General features: G+C 34.7%; 1 protein-coding gene across 1 annotated transcript in view; it reads right to left on the bottom strand.

Annotated features, from left to right (window-relative positions):
• SEC24D (SEC24 homolog D, COPII coat complex component) overlaps positions 1-20,443 on the bottom strand; it is an 866,900-nt gene that overhangs the window by 176,685 nt on the left and 669,772 nt on the right. The window contains exon 15 of the mRNA XM_044061657.1: positions 13,597-13,767. Within this exon, the coding sequence (XP_043917592.1) occupies positions 13,597-13,767 (171 nt within the window). The remainder of the gene's footprint in view (positions 1-13,596; positions 13,768-20,443) is intronic.

The raw sequence follows: 20,443 nt of genomic DNA, 5'->3' as shown, positions 1-20,443 counted from the left end.
ATTTGGGTTGGGTTGCACAGCTGGGCTTAGAAAGGCTGTGGTGGTAATTAGCCTAGTGTATATACCTATGAACCCATTCCTGGCAGAACCTGGCAGAAGTAGTCAGTGAAACAGTTAAGTATTAGAAAAGTCAATGTTTACACTAAAAACACAGTGAAAAACACTTTAGACACTTATTGAAGCCTCCAAAACTAAAACAACACAAATTTTAACAAAGAAAAAGCAGGTTTAAATGAGTCTTAATGGCTATTTTGTCCACAAAAGTTAAGAGTAACTCACCTTTCTAAAAGTTACTAAAAGTCATGTGGCAGTCTACAAAAACACTTTCCCCAGCTTAAAATTATTAATTTCACACACAAAGATTACTTTCTGTCATAAAATTAAAAAGTGGATGTTTTTCCCCTGAAGGCAACTTCTCTGTCTAGCAATGGAACAGTGTTAGCAGAGAGCTGATCCTTAAAAGCCTGCAAGAGGAGCGCTCTTCAGTGGCAGGAAAGCTGTGAAAGGCTTGGCACTCAAACCACTCTTTCTTCAGCTCAACTCAAGTTAATGGTTTGGGTGCATGGAAGGTGCCCTTACACTTTGGAAGCAAGACAACCAGGATATAACCTATATAGCTGAAGCTACTGCTGAACTAATCAGTGTGATGAGTATAATATGGTTCATTCAGAGGGTAGCTCAACTCACTCTCCTTGAGAGACTGAGGAGTTCAGTACATTAGAAAGTTCTCTATACAAAGGTACTTCTCCTCCATACTGAGTGGAGTCAGCTAAGGTAGTTTGAGTACCTTGTGAGAATATGCCTGGGGCATCCCATGTGACCCACTGGAAGGAATACCTGGAGTAGTATCAAGATGCGTTGGAGGGATTGTATCTCAGCATGCCTGAAAATATCTGGGGATCCTACAGGATGAACTGCAGAATGCTGCAGGGTTAGGGAAGTGTGGCCTTCCCTGCTCAGCTTACTAACAACAATGACTGATCAATGCAAAGTTGAGGAGATATCATGATAGGTATTGGAAAAAAAAACAACATTCCACATCATTGATAATATTTCAAAAAAACATTCAGCTGTCAAAAACTGTACCGCATTAAATAAAGTTCACAAAAATGATAGAATAAAACTGCCACTGATACTTCATATGTACTATGCAAAGTTCTACAAAAATATAGTTATTTTATAAACCTGTTATGAAAATATATCTGTTTGCATATTTTTACTAATATTAAAAATCAGCTTAAAATGCATGACACTGTGTGAAATACCACATCAGGATGTTGCAGATGCTGAAACTTGTTTGATTTACACAAAATAATTTTGTGATTCCAGTATATATATATATATATATATATATATATATATATATATATATATATATATATATATATATATATATATATATATATATACATATATATATATATATATGTAAGCATACAGAGGATATAAAAAGTTTACACACCCCTATTAAAATGCCAGGTTTTTGTACCACAATAAATCATTTCAAAACTTTTCCCACCTTTAATGTGACCTATAACCTGTACCATTTAATTGAAAAACAAACAAATCTGTTAGGGGAAAAAATATAAAAAATAAAAAACCTACAATACGCTGGTTGCATAAGTGTGCACACCCTTAAACTAATACTTTGTTGTGTGTGCACACCCTTAAACTAATACATTGTTGAAGCACCTTTTGATTTAATTACAGCATTCAGTCTTCTTGGGTACACACCTGCCATCAATTAAAAAGACTCTGATTAACCCCAAATAAAGTTCAGTTGTCCTAGTAGGAATTTCCTGACATTTACTCAGTTGCCTGCTACAGCAAAAGCCATGATTCACTGAGAGCTTACAAAGCATCAAAGGGATCTCATTGTTGAAAGGGTACAACAAAATGTTCACAGCATTGGATATACCATGGAACACAGTGAAGACAGTCATCAGAAAGTGGAGCAAATATGAGACAACAGTGACGTTGCAAAGGACTGGGCGTCCCTCCAAAATTGAGGAAAAGACAAGACGAAAACTGGTCAGGGAGGCTGCTAAGAGACCTATAGCAACACTGAAGGAGCTGCAGGAATTTCTGGCAAGCACTGGTTGTGTGCTACATGTGACAACAATCTCCTGTATTCTCCATATGTTTGGAATATAGGGTAGGATTGCAAGACAGAAGCCTTTTCTTACACAGAAAAACATCCAGGCCCGGCTAAAATTTGCAAAACAATACTTTAAGTCTCCCAAAAGCATGTTGGAAAATGTGTTATGGTCTGATGACACCAAGATTGAACTTTTTGGCCACAATTCCAAAAGGTACGTTTGGCATAAAAACAACACTTCGCATCACCAAAAGAAAAACATCCCCGTGGTGAAGCATGGTGGTGGCAGTATATTGCTTTGGAGTTGCTTTTCTTCAGCTGGAACTGGGGCTTTAGTCAAGGTGGAGAGAATTATGAACAGTTCCAAATACCAGTCAATTTTGGCCCAAAACCTTCAGGTGTCTGCTGGAAAGATGAAGATGAAGAGGAATTTCAACTTTCAACATGACAATGACCCCAAGCATACATCCAAATCAACAAAAGAATGGCTTAACCAGAAGAAAATTACATTTTTGAAATGACCCAGCCAGAGCCCAGACCTAAATCCAATAGAAAATCTGCGGGGTGCCCTGAAGAGGGCTGTGCACAAGAGATGCCCTTGCAATCTGACAGATTTGGAGCACTTTTGCAAGGAAGAGTGGGCAAATATTGCCAAGTCAAGATGTGCTATGCTAATAGACCCCTGCCCAAGAAGAATGAATGCTGTAATTAAATCAAAAGGTGCTTCAACAAAGTATTAGTTTAAGGGTGTGCACACTTATGCAACCAACGTACTGTATGATTTTTATTTTTTATATTTTTCCCCTAACATATTTGTTTGTTTTTCAATTGAATTGTACAGGTTATAGGTCACATTAAAGGTGGGAAAAGTTTTGAAATTATTTATTGTGGTCTCATTTTTTACATCACACAAATCTGAAATTTTAACAGGGATGTGTAAACTTTTTATAGCCACTGTACATACATTTACTGTTAACTTTAGAGTTCATTTTGTGACAAACTATGTTGCTTGGAGGTTTTTACTAACAAACAGACATTTATCTACTTTATGGTTATTATACATTAAGCACATTGTGTACATTTAGTAATATTTAGAAGATAATAAATGTGACTCTTTCGGTTGCTTTGGAATGAAATAGTTGATATGAATAAATGCTGAAGATGCAGTCTTCAAAAGAAAAACAAGATGTAAATCTATTAATCACAATATAAGCTTTACAGCAAGCACTCTTGTAACAAACACGTCAAGCTGGCTATAAGAGTTCACCAAAGATATCAAACTTCCTCTAAACATTCCAAAACACCATCATCTTCATCAAATCCCCTTTTCATATTTTTGCATGAAATCAGTAAGTTGAATCAACTGCTGTCACGTCACTTAATTTGGTGTCACCGTCCTACTTTCTTTGACAATCAAAGAATGTCTCATGTCTTCCTGCATGTAACCCTCAATCTCTTAGCTGGGCATCCTCTTCTCCTCTTTCCGTTTTCCTTTCTCTCCCAAATTTGCTTTAACAAATATTTTGCTTTACTGCTCATGTGAACAAACCACAGTAATTTGTTCTCTTTGTCCTCTCTGCAGCTGGAACTACTGTGGCTTCAGCTCTGATGTCGTCATCTTTGTCTGTCCCACAGTGTGCATCCTAATACCCATCTCAGGCACTTCATCTCCATCATCTTGCACCTCCACCTTCACTGCCCCAGGTTTCTGTACCAAACAGAAGGACTAGTCACAGCACTGTTTTGTATACTTAGCATTGTCGCCTCACAGCAAGACGTCCCATTCGATTCTCAGCTAGAGCGTCTTCTGTGTGGAGGCATGCGTGAATGGGCGTGCCTTCGTTGAAGGTTGTGCAACAGGGCTGGTAACTCGGCACATAAAAATCCACTACCAAACATTAGCGGACCGGAGTTCCGCTGTGGCGACCCCTAACCGGGATAAGCCGAAAGACACAACAACAACAACAACTTTTCTGCTTCTCTAGCACTCTTCAAAAACATTCAGCTGTCAAAAAATGTACCGCATTAAATAAAGTTCACAAAAATGATAGAATAGAACTGGCACTGATACTTCATATGCACTATGCAAATATCTACAAAAATATAGTTATTTTATAAACCTGTTATGTCAACCACCACTCAATATTGCAGCCGCTGGATACATCACCTCTGATTTGAGTTTTTTTTTTTTTTTAAAACAAGTTTATTGTTTTAACATATAAGAGAAATATCATAACAATTTTATACAAATAATTAAAAATAGGTATTATTATAATATTCAACAAAACAACTAAAGTATTTACAAAGACATCCACTACAATCAGATCAATTAATTAAACTAAAATACTGTGCTATTGAAATTAGAATTTTTTTAACAAATTTTGTAAATTATCCCATACAATAAAATGTGATGTTTTTCTAGTTGTTCTCATTCTAATTGTGCTTATTTCCATATGACACATTATATTCATAACATTTTTAAATTCATTGAATGAAGGAGGTGTATCTGAAATCCAATTTCTAGTTATTATTTTCCTAGCCACTGCTAGGATAGACCATAACAAGGGAAGCTTAATCTTTTTAACACATTGAGGTTCAGGTGTGTTGAATAATATAAGAGACTTAGAAATAATGAAATTATCTGTAAAAAGAGCCTGCAAAAATTCATTAATTGACTTCCAGTATTCTTTCAACTTCATACAGTCATAAAACATATGAGCCCAGTCAGCATTAATTTCTACATTACATCTCTTACATAGATTATCTTTATTATTAATTTTATTCATCATCAAAGGTGTATAAAAAGATCTATGTAAAAATTTCCATGTATAAAGTTTCCAGACAATGGAAGATGTCGTTCTATAAGCAGATTCCAATATATATTGTTTATCTTGTTGAGTTGGTGGGTCCCCATTAATAGAGGTGAAATAATTCCAGTATGAATCTACATTGTAAAAGTTTCTTGTCTGATAATTTTATGTATATATGAAAGTTTACCTTTATCAGAAACTTTATGCTGTAAATTTATTATCAAGTAATCAATCAGTTTTGGAATAGATTCTTTAACTGTTATAGACATTAGATCTATTCTATCAATGAGATGTTGTCTAAAGATCTGAACCTCTAACCAGCAAGTTTCTCTTAGATCAAATTCTTGTTTTAAGAAATCTAGATTTTTAACTTTATTATCAGATATCAGCTGATACCAGTACTTTAGATTATTATCTATAGCTAAATGAGCTCCTTCAGAAGTAGATGACATAAGCATACCCTGAGTATAAATTATAGGAATACAATAAAATTCCATTCCCTATACTTAGGGTGCATGAATATAAAGTTACGATAACTAATAATAATATTTAATGGGTAACAGACCATATGTTTAGGTGTAATAGGTGAAGTACAAAATTCCTTTAGCAACCACAACATGGAGTTATTTATAATCATATTTTTATGTGTTAAGGAGATTTTCATGAAGTGCATACTAATTAGCTCCCAATAATCTTTCCATTTTGACATATGACCGATCTATTAATAAAGTAATAACTTTTATAATAGAAGAGATAATATATAAATTAAAGTCTGGAAAAGAAATACCCGCTTGAGACCAGCTATTAGTATGTTTCTTTAATGCAATCCTAGGTCTATTAGGTGCCCATAAGAAATTTAACATTAGCGTATTCAGTTTCTTGATAGTTATTTTTGTAGGTGAAAGTATTATTGATTGTATTAAGTATAAAATCTTGGGGAATATTATCATTTTAATAATTGTAAGTCTCTCCTCCATAGTAAAAAACATATTATTCCAGGTATTAAAAAGATTTTGTATATTAAGAAAACAGGTATTATAGTTATTATATATAATAGATTTAATATCTTTAGATAGTATTATACCTAAATAAGTTATCTGACCTGAGTTGGGTACATATTTAGTAAAATCACTAATGAGAGTATTTTTCGTGTATATATAGGTAGTATTTTAGTTTTTCTTCATTGAATATTAAACCAGAAATACTTTTAAAATTCATCATTTTATCAAATAAAGACTGCATAGAAGAATTAGATCCTGCTGATGTAATTAGAACATCATCTGCAAAAAGTTGAATTTTTGATGTTGTATTTTCTTCTATTTCAAAACCCTCTATGTCAGTACTGTTTCTAATTAAATTAGCCCAAGGCTCCATTACTAAAGTGAATAATAGTGGAGAAAGTGGACATCCTTGCTTTGTACCTTTAAGAATGGGTATTTTTGTGAAACATATGTTCCTACCTTAATATAAGCCAGCGTTCCTTTGTATAAATGCTCAATTAAATTTACAAATGCATCAGAGAAATTTGTGCACTTCAGTAAGGTAAACAGATAGTCCCAACTTACTGAATCAAATGCTGAACCTATATCAAGACTAATAAGTGTTAAATCTTTCTTTTTCCTATTTGCAAAATCAATTAATGTTAAAGTTCTTCTTATATTATCAAAAGTATTTCTATTTACAATGAAGCCCGCCTGATCTATGTCTATAATGCCGGGATAATTGTCTTCAATCTATCAGCAAAAATACTCATAAACATTTTATAATCAACATTAAGTAATGAGATGGGTCGATATGAAGAACATCTAGTTGGATCTTTATTAGGTTTTAAAATTGGTGAAATAAATGTATATTGCCAAGATGGGGGTTATTAACTCAGTTTGGGCCAGAATAAAAACCTTATGTATTAATGAATATGTAGTTTTAGAAAGGATTTTATATATCTCTGGTATAATACCATCATTACCCGGTGCTTTGTTTGATTTAAGCTTATTTATTTGTGTAATAACTTCTGTATATGAAATACTCTTGTCCAATAGTTTAATCTGTTGTTTATTAAGCTTTTATTCATGTTTGTGGTTATAAACTCCTTTATTTTATCTTTAGGTTCCATGTTAATGTTGTTATGGTTAATCTTGTGAAAGTGATTTCTAAATTCATCCAGTATTTCTGGTATACTAGAAACATTCTTCTTTTCCTTAGAGAAAAGATTTCTTTGATATGGTTTTGTTTATTCAATCTTTTGTTTTATTTTTAAGTCTATGTAAGTATTTGGGGCTTATTGAATAAGACAAAAACTTGTATTCTCTAAAGTTATTTTAACTTTATGAGTTAAAATTTCTTTGTATTTCTCATTTAGTTTGTTTATTTCTTCAATAACTTTCTTGTCCATAATATTTTCTTTATTATTATGTTTATAAGAGTCTAGTTTACTTTGAATATCTAACAATTCCTTATCCCAAGATTTCCTTTTGTTATTATACCATCTGATACTTTGTCCATATAGATATGATTTTAAGGCATCCCAAACATAGACAATGGAGACTTCAGGAGTATTATTTATGTCTAGAAAATGTTGTACTTCTGAAAGTATATATTCTTTATAGTCTTTTAGCTGAGTTAAGTATGCTGGTATCCTTTTGATCTGAACATTATGAGTATTTTTTATCATGAATTCAAAAACAATTGAGTTATGATCAGATATAGGACATGAAATGATTTTGGAATTAATTAAATCTGTTACCATCTGGTTAGAAATAAAGACCCTATCTATTTTTGAATAAGTTTTGTATCTGTTAGAAAAAAAGGTGTATGGTAATGATTTTGACTCTATCTGATTATTAATATCATTCAAATGATAAGAATTAGCAAAATCATTTAAATGTTTTGCATTAGATGTAATTCTTCTTTTCTTTATAGTGGTAGTATCACTTTCATGTAGTATACAATTAAAATCACCAGCTAAAATAATATCCCTATAGAGAATGATATGATCTTATCAATATGATGTTTCACTGTATTAATACCAATTCCAGGTATCCAGTATACATTAATTAAAGTGTAAGTCTTCCCATTAATTTGTATTGTAACCATACAAAACATTCCTTTGTCATCCTGATAAGACTTAATGGTTTTAGGAATGGGCATACTTTTATTCCATAAAATAGCCACTCCTCTTTTTTCTGAGTGTGCTCTGAACTAACCAATACTGCATACTTATTAGTGGCTAGTTTATCAATATCTTTTTTTCAAGAGATGGGTTTCTTGCAGGAAGACTAGATTGGCCTTGTGTAGATTAATGTATCTTATTAGGCTTGCCCTTTTACACGGATTATTCAATCCATTAATGTTTAAAGAAATTCCTTTTAAAGATGTCATTTGGCATTTTTAAAACTCAAGAATCTTATGATCGAAATAACAAATAACAAGATAAATAATGTTACATCTCCTCTTTTAGGTGTACCTTTAAATATAGCTGTATTTATTAAATCTCTTATGGGATTTTGTATAGGATTCAATTTTGTTTGTAGTGACAATGAGTGTACAAAATATATTGTGGATGTCAAAACTATATACATATAACAATGAACAAGTGAAAATAATGTAAGGATTAAACCTTGCATCCCACCTGGAGTTGAAAACTCCAACTTAGAGCAGTATTTACTACTCAAGTTAACCCCTACCCTAAGCAGCAGTACCTCAGCTACCACCTTATCAATTTAATACTAGTTATATTGAACTGAGGTTAACAGTTTTCAATTCAATTATCTATCAAGACAAAACTACACATTTGGTAAAACAGCATCATATAAACTAAAATAAACTTTTTTTTTTTTTTTTTTAAAACTGTTCATACTATTATATAGATCTATGTAATATATAACACTTGAATTCTAATAGCATTCAAATAATCTTAATGTTAGAAATCAAGAGGAGAGAAAATTATGTTCTAACATTCATTTAAATCAAAAACTTTGGCTAATATGATTCAGACATTACATGCATTAAGATGCATCTATTTTCTTTCATGTGAATTCTATCAACAGCTTCCAAAAAAATCTTGAATTGTTTGTATATGAGCATTTACTTAAACTCATTATTGTCAATAGAGTAAAATATTGTATTCATAAAAATTATTATAAATCATATTGCATAGTTATGCAGATTCTCAGAAACACCTGCGTTATTACCTAAAAAAAAAAAAAAAAGCCATCACACACATAAACACAGACACACACACATACATATACACACACACATATACACACACACACACACACACACACACACACACACACACACACACACACACATACATATACACATACACATATATACATAGATACACACACACACACACACACACATATATATATATATATATATATATATCTGATCTCACTGAGTTGTGTGTTAGTAGAGCACTATCCTACTTGCTGTCCCTAGAATAAATCTGTCTGCTTTATACAAAATAATGCACAGCAAACACATATTAGTAACCAGATTTTACAATCATGCTAACCTACTGCTTTAAAATATATCACATGACATTTCTTCCAGAATAGAGTTATAAGATTATTTATGCTTGCCAATCAGATGAATTAAATGAGTTATAGTAAAGTGTATGTTTGGGACACAAGTTTTTAACACAGATTATTATGCTACTGTTAAGTAGATTTTCAAAAACATTTAAATAAATGTTTCATTTTCTATGCCTTCTAAAATAAGATATTTACTTGCTACAAGAAACTACATCATCTAAACTCATCATAACTGACATATTTTATGAATAGAGTATTTTTCCTGAATCTGTGGTGTGTCAGTGTGATAACCTTGTCAATGTTTATACTAACTGCTTTCAGTTTCTCTGTGAAAATTCTGTGAGTGAAGCTTCTGAGGAAACTCATGGACACTATGCATGAGACAGCCCACATCACAGATTGTCTCCCTTAACATTTTGGCGGGAAACTTATTAAAACTTGTGGCAAACATTCATTTTGCCAACAGAGTAAAATATTGTATTCATAGAAATTATTATAAATCATATTGGATAGTTATGCAGATTCTCAGAAAAAAAGCCATCACACTCACACACACACACACACACACACACACACACACACACACACACACATATATATATATATATATATATATCTGATCTCACTGAGTTGTGTGTTAGTAGAGCACTATCCTACTTGCTGTCCCTAGAATAAATCTGTCTGCTTTATACAAAATAATGCACAGCAAACACATATTGGTAACCAGATTTTACAATCATGCTAACCTACTGCTTTAAAATATATCACATGACATTTCTTCCAGAATAGAGTTATAAGATTATTTATGTTTGTCAATCAGATGAATTAAATGAGTTATAGTAAAGTATATGTTTGGAACACAAATTTTTAACACAGATTATTATGCTGCTGTTAAGTAGATTTTCAAAAACATTTAAATAAATGTTTCATTTTTATGCCTTCTAAAATAAGACATTTACTTACTACAAGAAACTACATCATTTAAACTCATTATAACTGACATATTTTATGAACAGAGTATTTTTCCTGAATCTGTGGTGTGTCAGTGTGATAACCTTGTCAATGTTTATACTTACTGCTTTCAGTTTCTCTGTGAGAATTCTGTGATTTGAAGATTCTGAGGTAACTCAAGGACATTGTGCATAAGACAGCCCACATCCCAGATTGTCTCTCTTAACATTTTGGCGGAAACTTATTAAAACTAGTGACAAACATTCATTTAGCAGTGTAAATGCATCTAAACATGACAGAACCTCCACAATGTATTCCACAGATCATCACAGCCTCTATGCAAGTGAAATTAAACTCAAAATTACCAACAAGCAATAAAACTCAGCATTCTTCTCCCAACTCAATTTTCATACAAATCCTATTATTCACTGTGCCCACACAGTCTAAAGCATTTCTATATATTAATAAAGAAAAGAAAAGAGAGTAGAAAATAAAAGGGAGTGAGGCAGAAATAAAAAATGTAAGAGAAAGCTGTAAGAAGTATATACAATGGAATGTTACTTACTGTTTATATTAATAGAGTTAAAAATAAAACATATTATTTACTCTTATTTAGTTCTGATTATTATTAGTTAAAGCATGACAGATTATTTACAAACAAGCATAAGCAGTATAATCAAGAAAGTATAATTAGAAATAGCATTTGAAGAACTTATAAACTTTTACAAGAAATAAATATGTTATTATTCTATTAATGATATTTTCATTACTGTTCTCTCCTGCCCTCCCTGCCCTTTACCCACTACATAATCTAAATAGAATGTCATTGTTTAAACAAAGAAAATAATAAAAGAAGAAGGAAAAAAAAAGGTAAAGATAAAAAAATGTATCAAATTACTAACCTTACTTTTTCAGAAAGAAAACAAATCGAGTCACAGCCTGCCATTAAATCCTCAGGCATTTTGACTGGTTATGAAACAAAACATTTCTTTGCACATAGAGAATAACTTTGATTAAATCTTTTCCAAAATATTTGTGGCTTTCTGGAAATGCAGGAACTATATTCAAAAGATTAATAATGAACTAAAATGATGAGAGAGAAAAAAAACATATAACAAATCATTAGTTTTTTAGTCTCTTCTTCTTCTCTGAAGTCTTCCAGGAAGCTTCAGTTGCCAATCTCTTTAATGAAGAACTAGCCCATTCCATTTCTTCTATTTTATCCAAAATCCTTTTTCTTTGACAAACAGTAAAGCAGAGTCTAAATCATCAAGACCTTAGGACCATCAGGAAGGAAGATTTTAAGCTTGGCAGGAAACAGAAGGTATGTTTTAAACTGTGCTTTTTAAGCTCCCTTATTAGTGGCAGAAAAACTTTTCTTTTAGCAATTACCATGGAAGAATAGTCATTGTCAAAACGCACAGTTGTCTCATTAAACTTAACAGGAGCTTTAGCCCAAGCAGATTTAAGAACCATCTCTTTATCAAAAGATGATAGAAATCTAACTATAACTGATCTAGGATAGTTTTTGTTAGAGTTAGTATTAGCTATAGATCTATGTGCTCTTTCGATACCAAAAGAGAATGCTTCTGGTAAATCTAAAGTGTTAGGGAGCCATGTTGTTAAAAAAGAAGTAATATTGTTACCTTCAATATTTTCTGGCAGTCCAAAAATCCTAATGTTATTGCGCCTAGATCTATTTTCCAGGTCATCCAGCTTTGTTTGTAAATGTGTATTTTGTTTCAGCAGAAACTCAATGTTGATTTCCTGTTCTTGTATTTTATTTTCCATGTCATTCACAGCTTCTTCTATGCCTGTCATCTGGATCTTCTGTTGTTGCAGGTCCATATGTAACAAGTCTATCTGTTTTGTAGTTTTTTCTATGAAAGTGTCTATTTTAGTATCCATTTTATCCATCTTAGCAGTAAGTTGCTGGACTATAATTATCAGAGACTGAAGTTCTTTCTTGATGCTGGAGTCTTGAGACTTTGTCTTACTGGAACTCATTTCAGACTGATAAACTGACAGGAAAATTTCCAAAGTAATTTCTGACAGGAATATTATTAAGATTTCCTTTCTTTTTTAGATATAGTTCAAGAACTATATAAAACAAACATATTTAGAAAGAAAATTACTTCAAGAATTAATTTTTTAAGTAATTAATTCCTGTCAATGTAATGAAATTGGTGGAGCTGAAGAAATCTGCTGCTATCCTGTGTTCATCCTTGGCCACGCCCCTCCTCTGATTTGAGTTTTGATCACTTCATTCAGACTTCCTTTCTCAACTACACCTTCCAAACATTTGAAGCTGTTAACCTGTTCCACTATTTTCCATTCTATCTCAATTTCACCTTTTTCTGACATCTTCCATTTGCACCGTAATCACCATCTTAGTCTGTATTCTGTTTAATTCTATGTGTCTTCAGTTTTGCATTCTAAAATTCATTATTAAAGATGCTCCTGGTGATATTCATACTGACAACTAGAATTATTGCTGGCAAAAGTCCTTTTGATTAGTCTTAACTACTTGGCCAGTAACTAAATAATCAGTTAAATAAATAAATACTTCAAGTCCAACACCTGCAGCTTATAACTCATATAATGAAACACAGGCTCTCCTGTCACACGTGACTTTTTCAAACCAATGTGTCTTACACCACAAAGAAAATTTAATGGACTCATTTTCTAAACATTTATTTATTTATTTATATTTGTTAATTTAGGATAGTCCCTGGTGGTCTAATTGTTAGGATCTGGTGCTCCCGTCACCACAGCTTGGGCTCACATTCCCTGCAGAGCATTTTAATGGAATTGTCTTGGCAGATGGTGCAGAAGATTATGGCAATGAGCTGTATGTTCCTATGATATAGGGTTTGATTCCCTCAGCCACCATTTGCTTGGGGGTAGCTGTAAATTTGGGCTAGGCACCTCAATGGTCCTCTGGACTGCAAGCCTAGTAAGTACCTATGGACTGTGGGAGAGCTTTGATCCTTCTGGACCATTTTCAGGCTCAGACCAGGAGTTCTGACATGTTTAAAAGCAATATGGTAGAAACTAGAAGAGGTAGCAAGCATGCAAAATTTATTTATTTATTAATGATCAATGAGGTAGTGTATACTAGAATTTACAGAGCTGTGCTAATAAATATACATCTTCTGTTAAGTACTGGCAAAAGCAACAATTATTGTGTTTTTACCTGAAAATTACTGTACTTGTAGAGAGTTCCTCCAGTATGCAATGACACAAGTCCCACGGTTGCTACATCTATGTACTGGTTGGGGAAAAGGAACAGATCCACACAGCAGCTGTTAGCAACACATTCTTTGGCCAAGGTTTCATAAATTCCACTCTGAGGCAGGAACAAGGTCTGTAGGAAAGAAATGAAACAACTCAATCTATATTTTATTTTAAACATTCCTTTTCAGTTCAAATATTATGTGCTGAAACAGATTTTTGCAAGTACAGAATAAAATATCAAACCCTATAACCATATAACTGGAAATAAAATGTGATAATATTTACAGTTTGTTTTACTCTTAAATAAAAATGAGAAATCCCAAAAATGAGACTGACTCCATCAAAGTACTTGCAGAACCCAAGCTTTAAAATGTATTGTTTAAAAGTCCACATGTACAGATGGACATCTTCCCTGGTCATTGCACATTATAAAGATTGAATTCTGACAGAATGCCAGATATAATAGCTTGTTTGACGTGAATTTTTTGATATTGTCATCTTAAGGTGTAATTTTCAAGACAGTGGCAATCAATGGCTCAGGAGGAAATGAAAGTCAGGAAGAACATGTAGCAGATTCTCGGACTGGTAATATCCCAGTTCAGACTAGTGTGATAAACTGGCACCCACCAAAAGATGTTAGTGCATCCCTTAAAGGAATACTGCATGACTTGAATCTTTTAGCTGGTGAGTTCAGTAGTTATGCCAAGCAAGTGGAGATGTACAAGGTAAATGATGGTAATATAGTAAAGGAAAAGCATATTTTGGTGATGTTGTAAAAGACTGCAGGGGAACTCTGAGATAACATCTCAGAGATGGTTGGAAATATGGTCTATATACAGCACCAGCTGGTAAGTTTAGAGGACAAAACAGGAAGGGAAGTTTTGCAAGCCAGTTGTGCATTAATGTCTAGGATTTATCACAAAACTACCTTACCAGCCTCAGTAAGAAACTGAGATCCCTCATAAAATCCTCCAAAGCTAGTTACGAAAATAAAATTGCCAAAGATTCCAAAGACAACCACAAGGCATTCTATAACTATGTCAAGAATCTAAATGGCAATGCTCAGATCTGCTCTGAGCTATAACAGAATGGCATTAAATATACTGATCCCAAGGATATTGCCAATATCCTGGTAGATCGATTCAGTGCCAACTTCACACCCCTCTCACCCTCTAAATGGCCCATCTCAATACCGGAAGATTGCCAAATTCCGGTAATAATGGCCACACAGGTAAAAAACGCACTCTCCAAAGCTAAGAATACAGCATCCATGGGACCAGATGACATCCCAGGCTGTGTACTACATGAACTACAATATGAACTGGCACCTCACCTAAGTGTCATGTTTAATCATAGCCTCACCTCAGGTTTCGTGCCCAATGAGTGGCGCAGAGCTACAGTTATCCCACTCCACAAGGGGGGATCCAACTTGGATCCTGGAAACTACCATCCCATCCGTCTGACGAGCCTTATCTGTAAGGCCATGGAGCGTATTATCATGGAACTTATAAACAAAGACATTGGCAACCTTCAAACACTGGACCCCACCCAGTTTGGGTTCGTGAAGGGCCAATCTTGTCTCCTGAACCTGACTGACTTCTTTGAATCAGTCTCCAGAGCCATGGACAAGGGTAAGGTGGTCCACACAGCATATCTAGACCTTGCCAAGGCCTTTGACACCATCCCCCACTCTAGAATCATAGATAAACTTATTAAGCTGGGCATTAATCTCTATGTCACCCAATGGGTTGCTAACTGGCTTACTGATAGAACCCACACTGTAAAAGTAGCCGACTCCAAATCCAGCTCCAGACAAGTGACAAGTGGAGTACCTCAGGGTTCAGTCCTGGGACCGCTCTTGTTTGGCATCTACTTCTCTGAAGTACAGGCCAACACTAAGGGACTCTGGCTAACAAATTTTGCAGATGACTGCAAACTGGAAGCCATTATTGAATCCTCAAATGATGTGGATAGTCTACAAATGGGCCTTACAGAAACAGATTTATGGTGCCAGAGCAATGGGCTCAAGCTCAATGCCAAGAAATGTATAGTTATCCCCTTTGGGAAAAAACATGTACCCATGAATTATCATATAGATGGCAGTACACTAAACACTGAAAGTGTGATAAAAGACTTAGGGACACAGGTGGACAGTGGTCTCACCTTCGATAACCGCATCACCACAACAGTCAGGAAATCCTACTATGTGGCACACCTCATCACAAAGGGCTTTTCATCCAGAAAAAAGGAGGTCATTGTCCCACTGTACTCATCCCTCATTGGACCCATTATAGAATACAATGCCCCGTTTGGTATGTACCTCTCAAGACATCTGCAACAACTGGAAAGGCCACAGAAATACCTCACTAAAAGAATCACAGGCCTAAAGCAGATGCCCTACGCTGACCGCCTTAAAAAACTGCAGCTATACTCTCGCATATCGTCTATTCAGAGGCGATCTCTGCTTAACATACAAGGCCATGTCAAACCCAAAGCTGCTGGATATGCTACACTTAAAGAAATCCCAGTCCCTCAGAGCCACACGCTCCAGGAAATCTAAACCTTGTCATCATAATAAACAAAACATGCTGGAGGGATAGGTTCCTGACCCAGAGACTCCCCAGACTCTGGAATAGATTGCCCATACATGTCAAGCAGAGTGCCTCTTTGGCCCTCTTCAAAATGAACCTTGACGATTAGATGGGAGAAAGGAAATTCACCCCGGGAATCACGTCAGTTGCCCTGCTAGACAGGGGTCCAGGGAAGTAAATAGTGTGGGAAGAAATAGCCAAGGAATTGTTATGGCTAGGCTTGTATAGGCCCCAGGGCTGACAGCCTAGTACCAACCTATGAACCTATAAATTCAGAATGGAAGTATGGACTGGATTTGTAAAAACAAACATAGGGCATTGAAAAAGCTTATTTGTAAAAACAAACATAGGGCATTGAAAAAGCTTATAGGATGCCACTGTCTGGTAGAGAGAACAGGTTCTGTGGCAGTCAGGCCATTGCTATACTTTAATAAAGGAGATAATTTTCAGATTCTATTTACGAATTTAAAAGGAAAAAACTTAGATATAAGATTACTTTTGTGGCCGTGTAGGTTCTGAGTGGTGCATAAGTACTCAAATGTGAAATCAGCAATAGAAGAACACAGACTTATCATGGCAGACTGAGATAGATTTGGGAAACTGAACAGTCTGCTTGGGTGAGGGCTGCAGACCACCTGCCTGAAGAAGCTGAGCAGGATGAATGGGAAAGGAAACAATAAAACTGTTAATGTGAAAATGTTTATGAAGCTGCTGGTTCTTTAATTATGTTTATGATATATTGTGATTAGTCACATGAATGCTGATTACATTTCTACATATGTTTTGAGTCTTCAGTGCTACTCAAAGATTCCAGATGACAACATTATTTTGTCTGAGCTTAACAGCTGTGAAGTTAAAAGTCTAACATATATAATACATTGAAATGCACCACAACTGCCATTAAAACTGCTGATTTGCTCTATCTGATCTTAATCTCTACATGTAGGTATAAAAGCTAAAATGTTGTAGTTATAAATGATGTAAGTAAGAAGTCAAAATAAAACTGCTTTATCACTAGTCACGTCTCTAAATGTTGCAAGCATATATATATATATATATATATATATATATATATATATATATATATATGACTGACACTCAGATATATATGTTTGTTTGAGATGACTTTGACTACTAAAAGTAAACAAGGCTTATGAATGTAGGCTCCTTAATGGGGCTCATAAAGTTAAATTTATATAATGTAACATTTATATTGAAACGCTTGGATACACTTTAATAGATACGGCTTTCACTTTGTAGAAAGTCTCTGTATGCATAAATACTTCTGATCTAAATCCAATTTGATTTTAATAGGAAGACATTTAGTTGAATGCTTCAATAATGTGCCCAGACTAAAATATTGTTAGATTCTAATCAATGGCTGTTTACTCACAAGTATAAATAAAGTAACCGGGCTGAAATACAGTTATCAAGACTTGCTATATTTGTCATTGTACTATTTACGGATGACAGAAACAACCGGATTCAAAGCATGCATTTCTGAATAACTCTGTGTATTGTAAATAAGAAGCCAAATACTAATGTCAAAAAGCTTGAAGTTCAGTGACATACAAGTATACATAAAGATACAGGACTTGCAGTGTTATAAAGACTTCTGAAATTACCGCAGCTTGACTTAGACTTCTATCTGAAAATGTTAATAATGTACTAGACTGAAATTCTGATTAATTTCAGTAGCTGCTTTTAATCATTTTTTTAATTTGTTGAATGTGGTTGACCCCTGATCTCAATGGACCAACTTCAATCTCAGCTCACAGAAGACTAAGAGGAAATACAGATTAACTTAGATAGTGCAATAGTTAAAGATACGTAGAATATGTGACATGAAGTAAAGTTACAACATCTCAGTAACAAACAAAAATGTCTTGCTATAGATTGCTCAAACTACCATTATTTACACGTTTATTTAAGTACACTATAAGAGAAAGAGGAGAAAGGGAAAATTAATAAATAAATAAAAATAGGGTAATAAATGAATTAGACAGGAGGGAAAAGATGGTGGTCATATGGAAGAACTCAAGCATGTCATCTTGTTTGACCACCATAGAGGTATGCTTGTTACTGATATATATTGAGGCACCTCCAACTTTAGCCCTTGTGTGTGCAGTTACTGGTCTAAAAGTGTGGAAGGCACTGAAACCTTGCACACTGCTGGGGTTCCCTCTGCCGCTTTAAACCATGTCTCAGTAACTGCACAGATGTCTACATTCTAAAGTGTGAGGAGGGCTTGGAGGGAATGTAAATCTTTATTTAGGCTCTTGGCTTTGGGCAGTAATACTCTTGAGGTTCAGTTGAGTTAATTTTCCTTTGCTGGTAGGTTTGTCAATTGGGCATTGCCCAAAATGGCACTATGGGGGGAGATGGATAAAATTTCAGATAGTATTCTAAAGCCTAGAGGGGAAAGCTGCAGACCATCCTTGGCAAAGTAATGTGGTCTGTTAACCATGTCCTCCAAAACTGACAAATGTTGAATTCACTTAGAATGACCCCAGAAAAACAGACAGTTGTTGAAATCAATCATTGTTTGCTCATATTGTGGCACCATCCTGGGTGATGGTAATGTGCTGTGCAGTGCTAGGCTCATACCAGCCTGAGAAACATAGTCTGAAAGCTCCATAATGTCTCACTCTATATAGCCCAGGGAGGTATATCTCAGGTCATTACACCCTTGTGGACTATGATGGAATCAGACTGGTACCTGTGGAGTAATGACGTGAGTGTGTCCGTGATTTGGCAGATCCTGGCTCCAGATAAGCAACTAACACTGATCTTCTCCTTGTTTAGCCTGGTTAGAGGGGCATCAGTATATCTTACAATGCAGTGCCCTATGACGAGGGTCCAGGGAAGTATACTTGCTTGCCTTAGGGACTTAAGAGTTTGAGGCTTCACTGAGTGACAGAATGTGTGGTGTTAGGTGTTGTTTTTTCTGAGTGCCTTTGGGCTTGCTGAGACATAGCTTTGACAATGGGTGGTCTGGGCAGTCTTTGTTATTTAGGAAAATTGTTTTTATGTGCCTCAGCATATGTTAATCTATGTGTGTGATGTGTGCTATGTGAGGTGGGTGCTGTGTGAATGGTTTCAATAACCTGATGTGCACTTGTATACAACAGTTTAGTCTCCAGTATCATTGTGTAAGAACACCTCTCGCTTTCTTGTTTGCTTTTTTAATTTCTCCAGATTTTTTGGGTTTCTGACGGGAATGGACCCCATTCCTAAGTCAAAGTACGATTAAAGTTCATGAAATTAGTATTGCTTCACTCTTTGATGTCAGCAAAAGTGCTCTTCGCAACACCCACAATGTGCCCAGTAATGGCTCTTCTGCAATTTGTATGGAGTTGTATGTATTGGTAGCATATCTAAATATGATTGCAGACTCTTTTTTAAGACCCATTGCTCCTACTACTATTGGAACTATCTTGGTATCTTTCTTCCGCATTGCTCGTTTCCACTTGCAAATCCTGATATTTTATGACTTTGTGTGTCTCTGTACACAGGACACTGTAGTCACTAGGTGTGGAGATTTCAATGATCAATGCTACTTTTGTCTTCTTTTCTTGGACCATTACATCTGGTTTTCTAGCATCTATCTTTTGAACTGTAGGCAGTGGATGATCCCATGTAGACTTCACTTTCTATTATGCTTTGTGGCTCATGTTTCCAGCGTTTTTCAGCCTCTTGAATACCATAATGTTTGCACAATCCCCAGTGCAACACTCTTGCCACATTATTATGCCTTTCAGTATACAGTCCTTCTGCCATTAGTATGTCACACCCAGCAATGAGGTATGCAACTGTTTCCAATTCTGTTTTACAAAACCTACATTTGTCTGTTTCTCCCACATGTTCAATGGACTTTGTAAACCAAAGTGTATGTAATCCACTATCTTGTGCTGCCAATATTAACCTTTCATCTCTTGGTTTGAATTTGACGCTCCTTAACCATTCCTGCGTTCTTTCCTGATCAACATGAGGCTCTTCCAGAAGTTTTCTATACTTGCAACTATATGCATTTTCCACATTTCTTGCCTTCTCATCTGTTCCTTCACCTTATATTCTTTCTTTTGTTTTTGGTACATTCAGTTGCTGCCTGGTTTTTATCCACTTGTGGTTTGATTCCATTCCTGCTTGACGCTGATATGCTTCTGCTAGCCTAAGCTGGGAAGTCATCTTAGATTTATTCTTCTCATGTTTAAA

Source organism: Protopterus annectens, chromosome 2.part0 (genome assembly GCF_019279795.1).
Source record: "Protopterus annectens isolate FY-2018-M chromosome 2.part0, PAN1.0, whole genome shotgun sequence".
Taxonomy (NCBI): Eukaryota; Metazoa; Chordata; order Ceratodontiformes; family Protopteridae; genus Protopterus; species Protopterus annectens.
The sequence above is the reverse complement of the archived record's forward strand: the minus strand, read 5'-3'. Positions and strand labels throughout refer to the sequence as shown.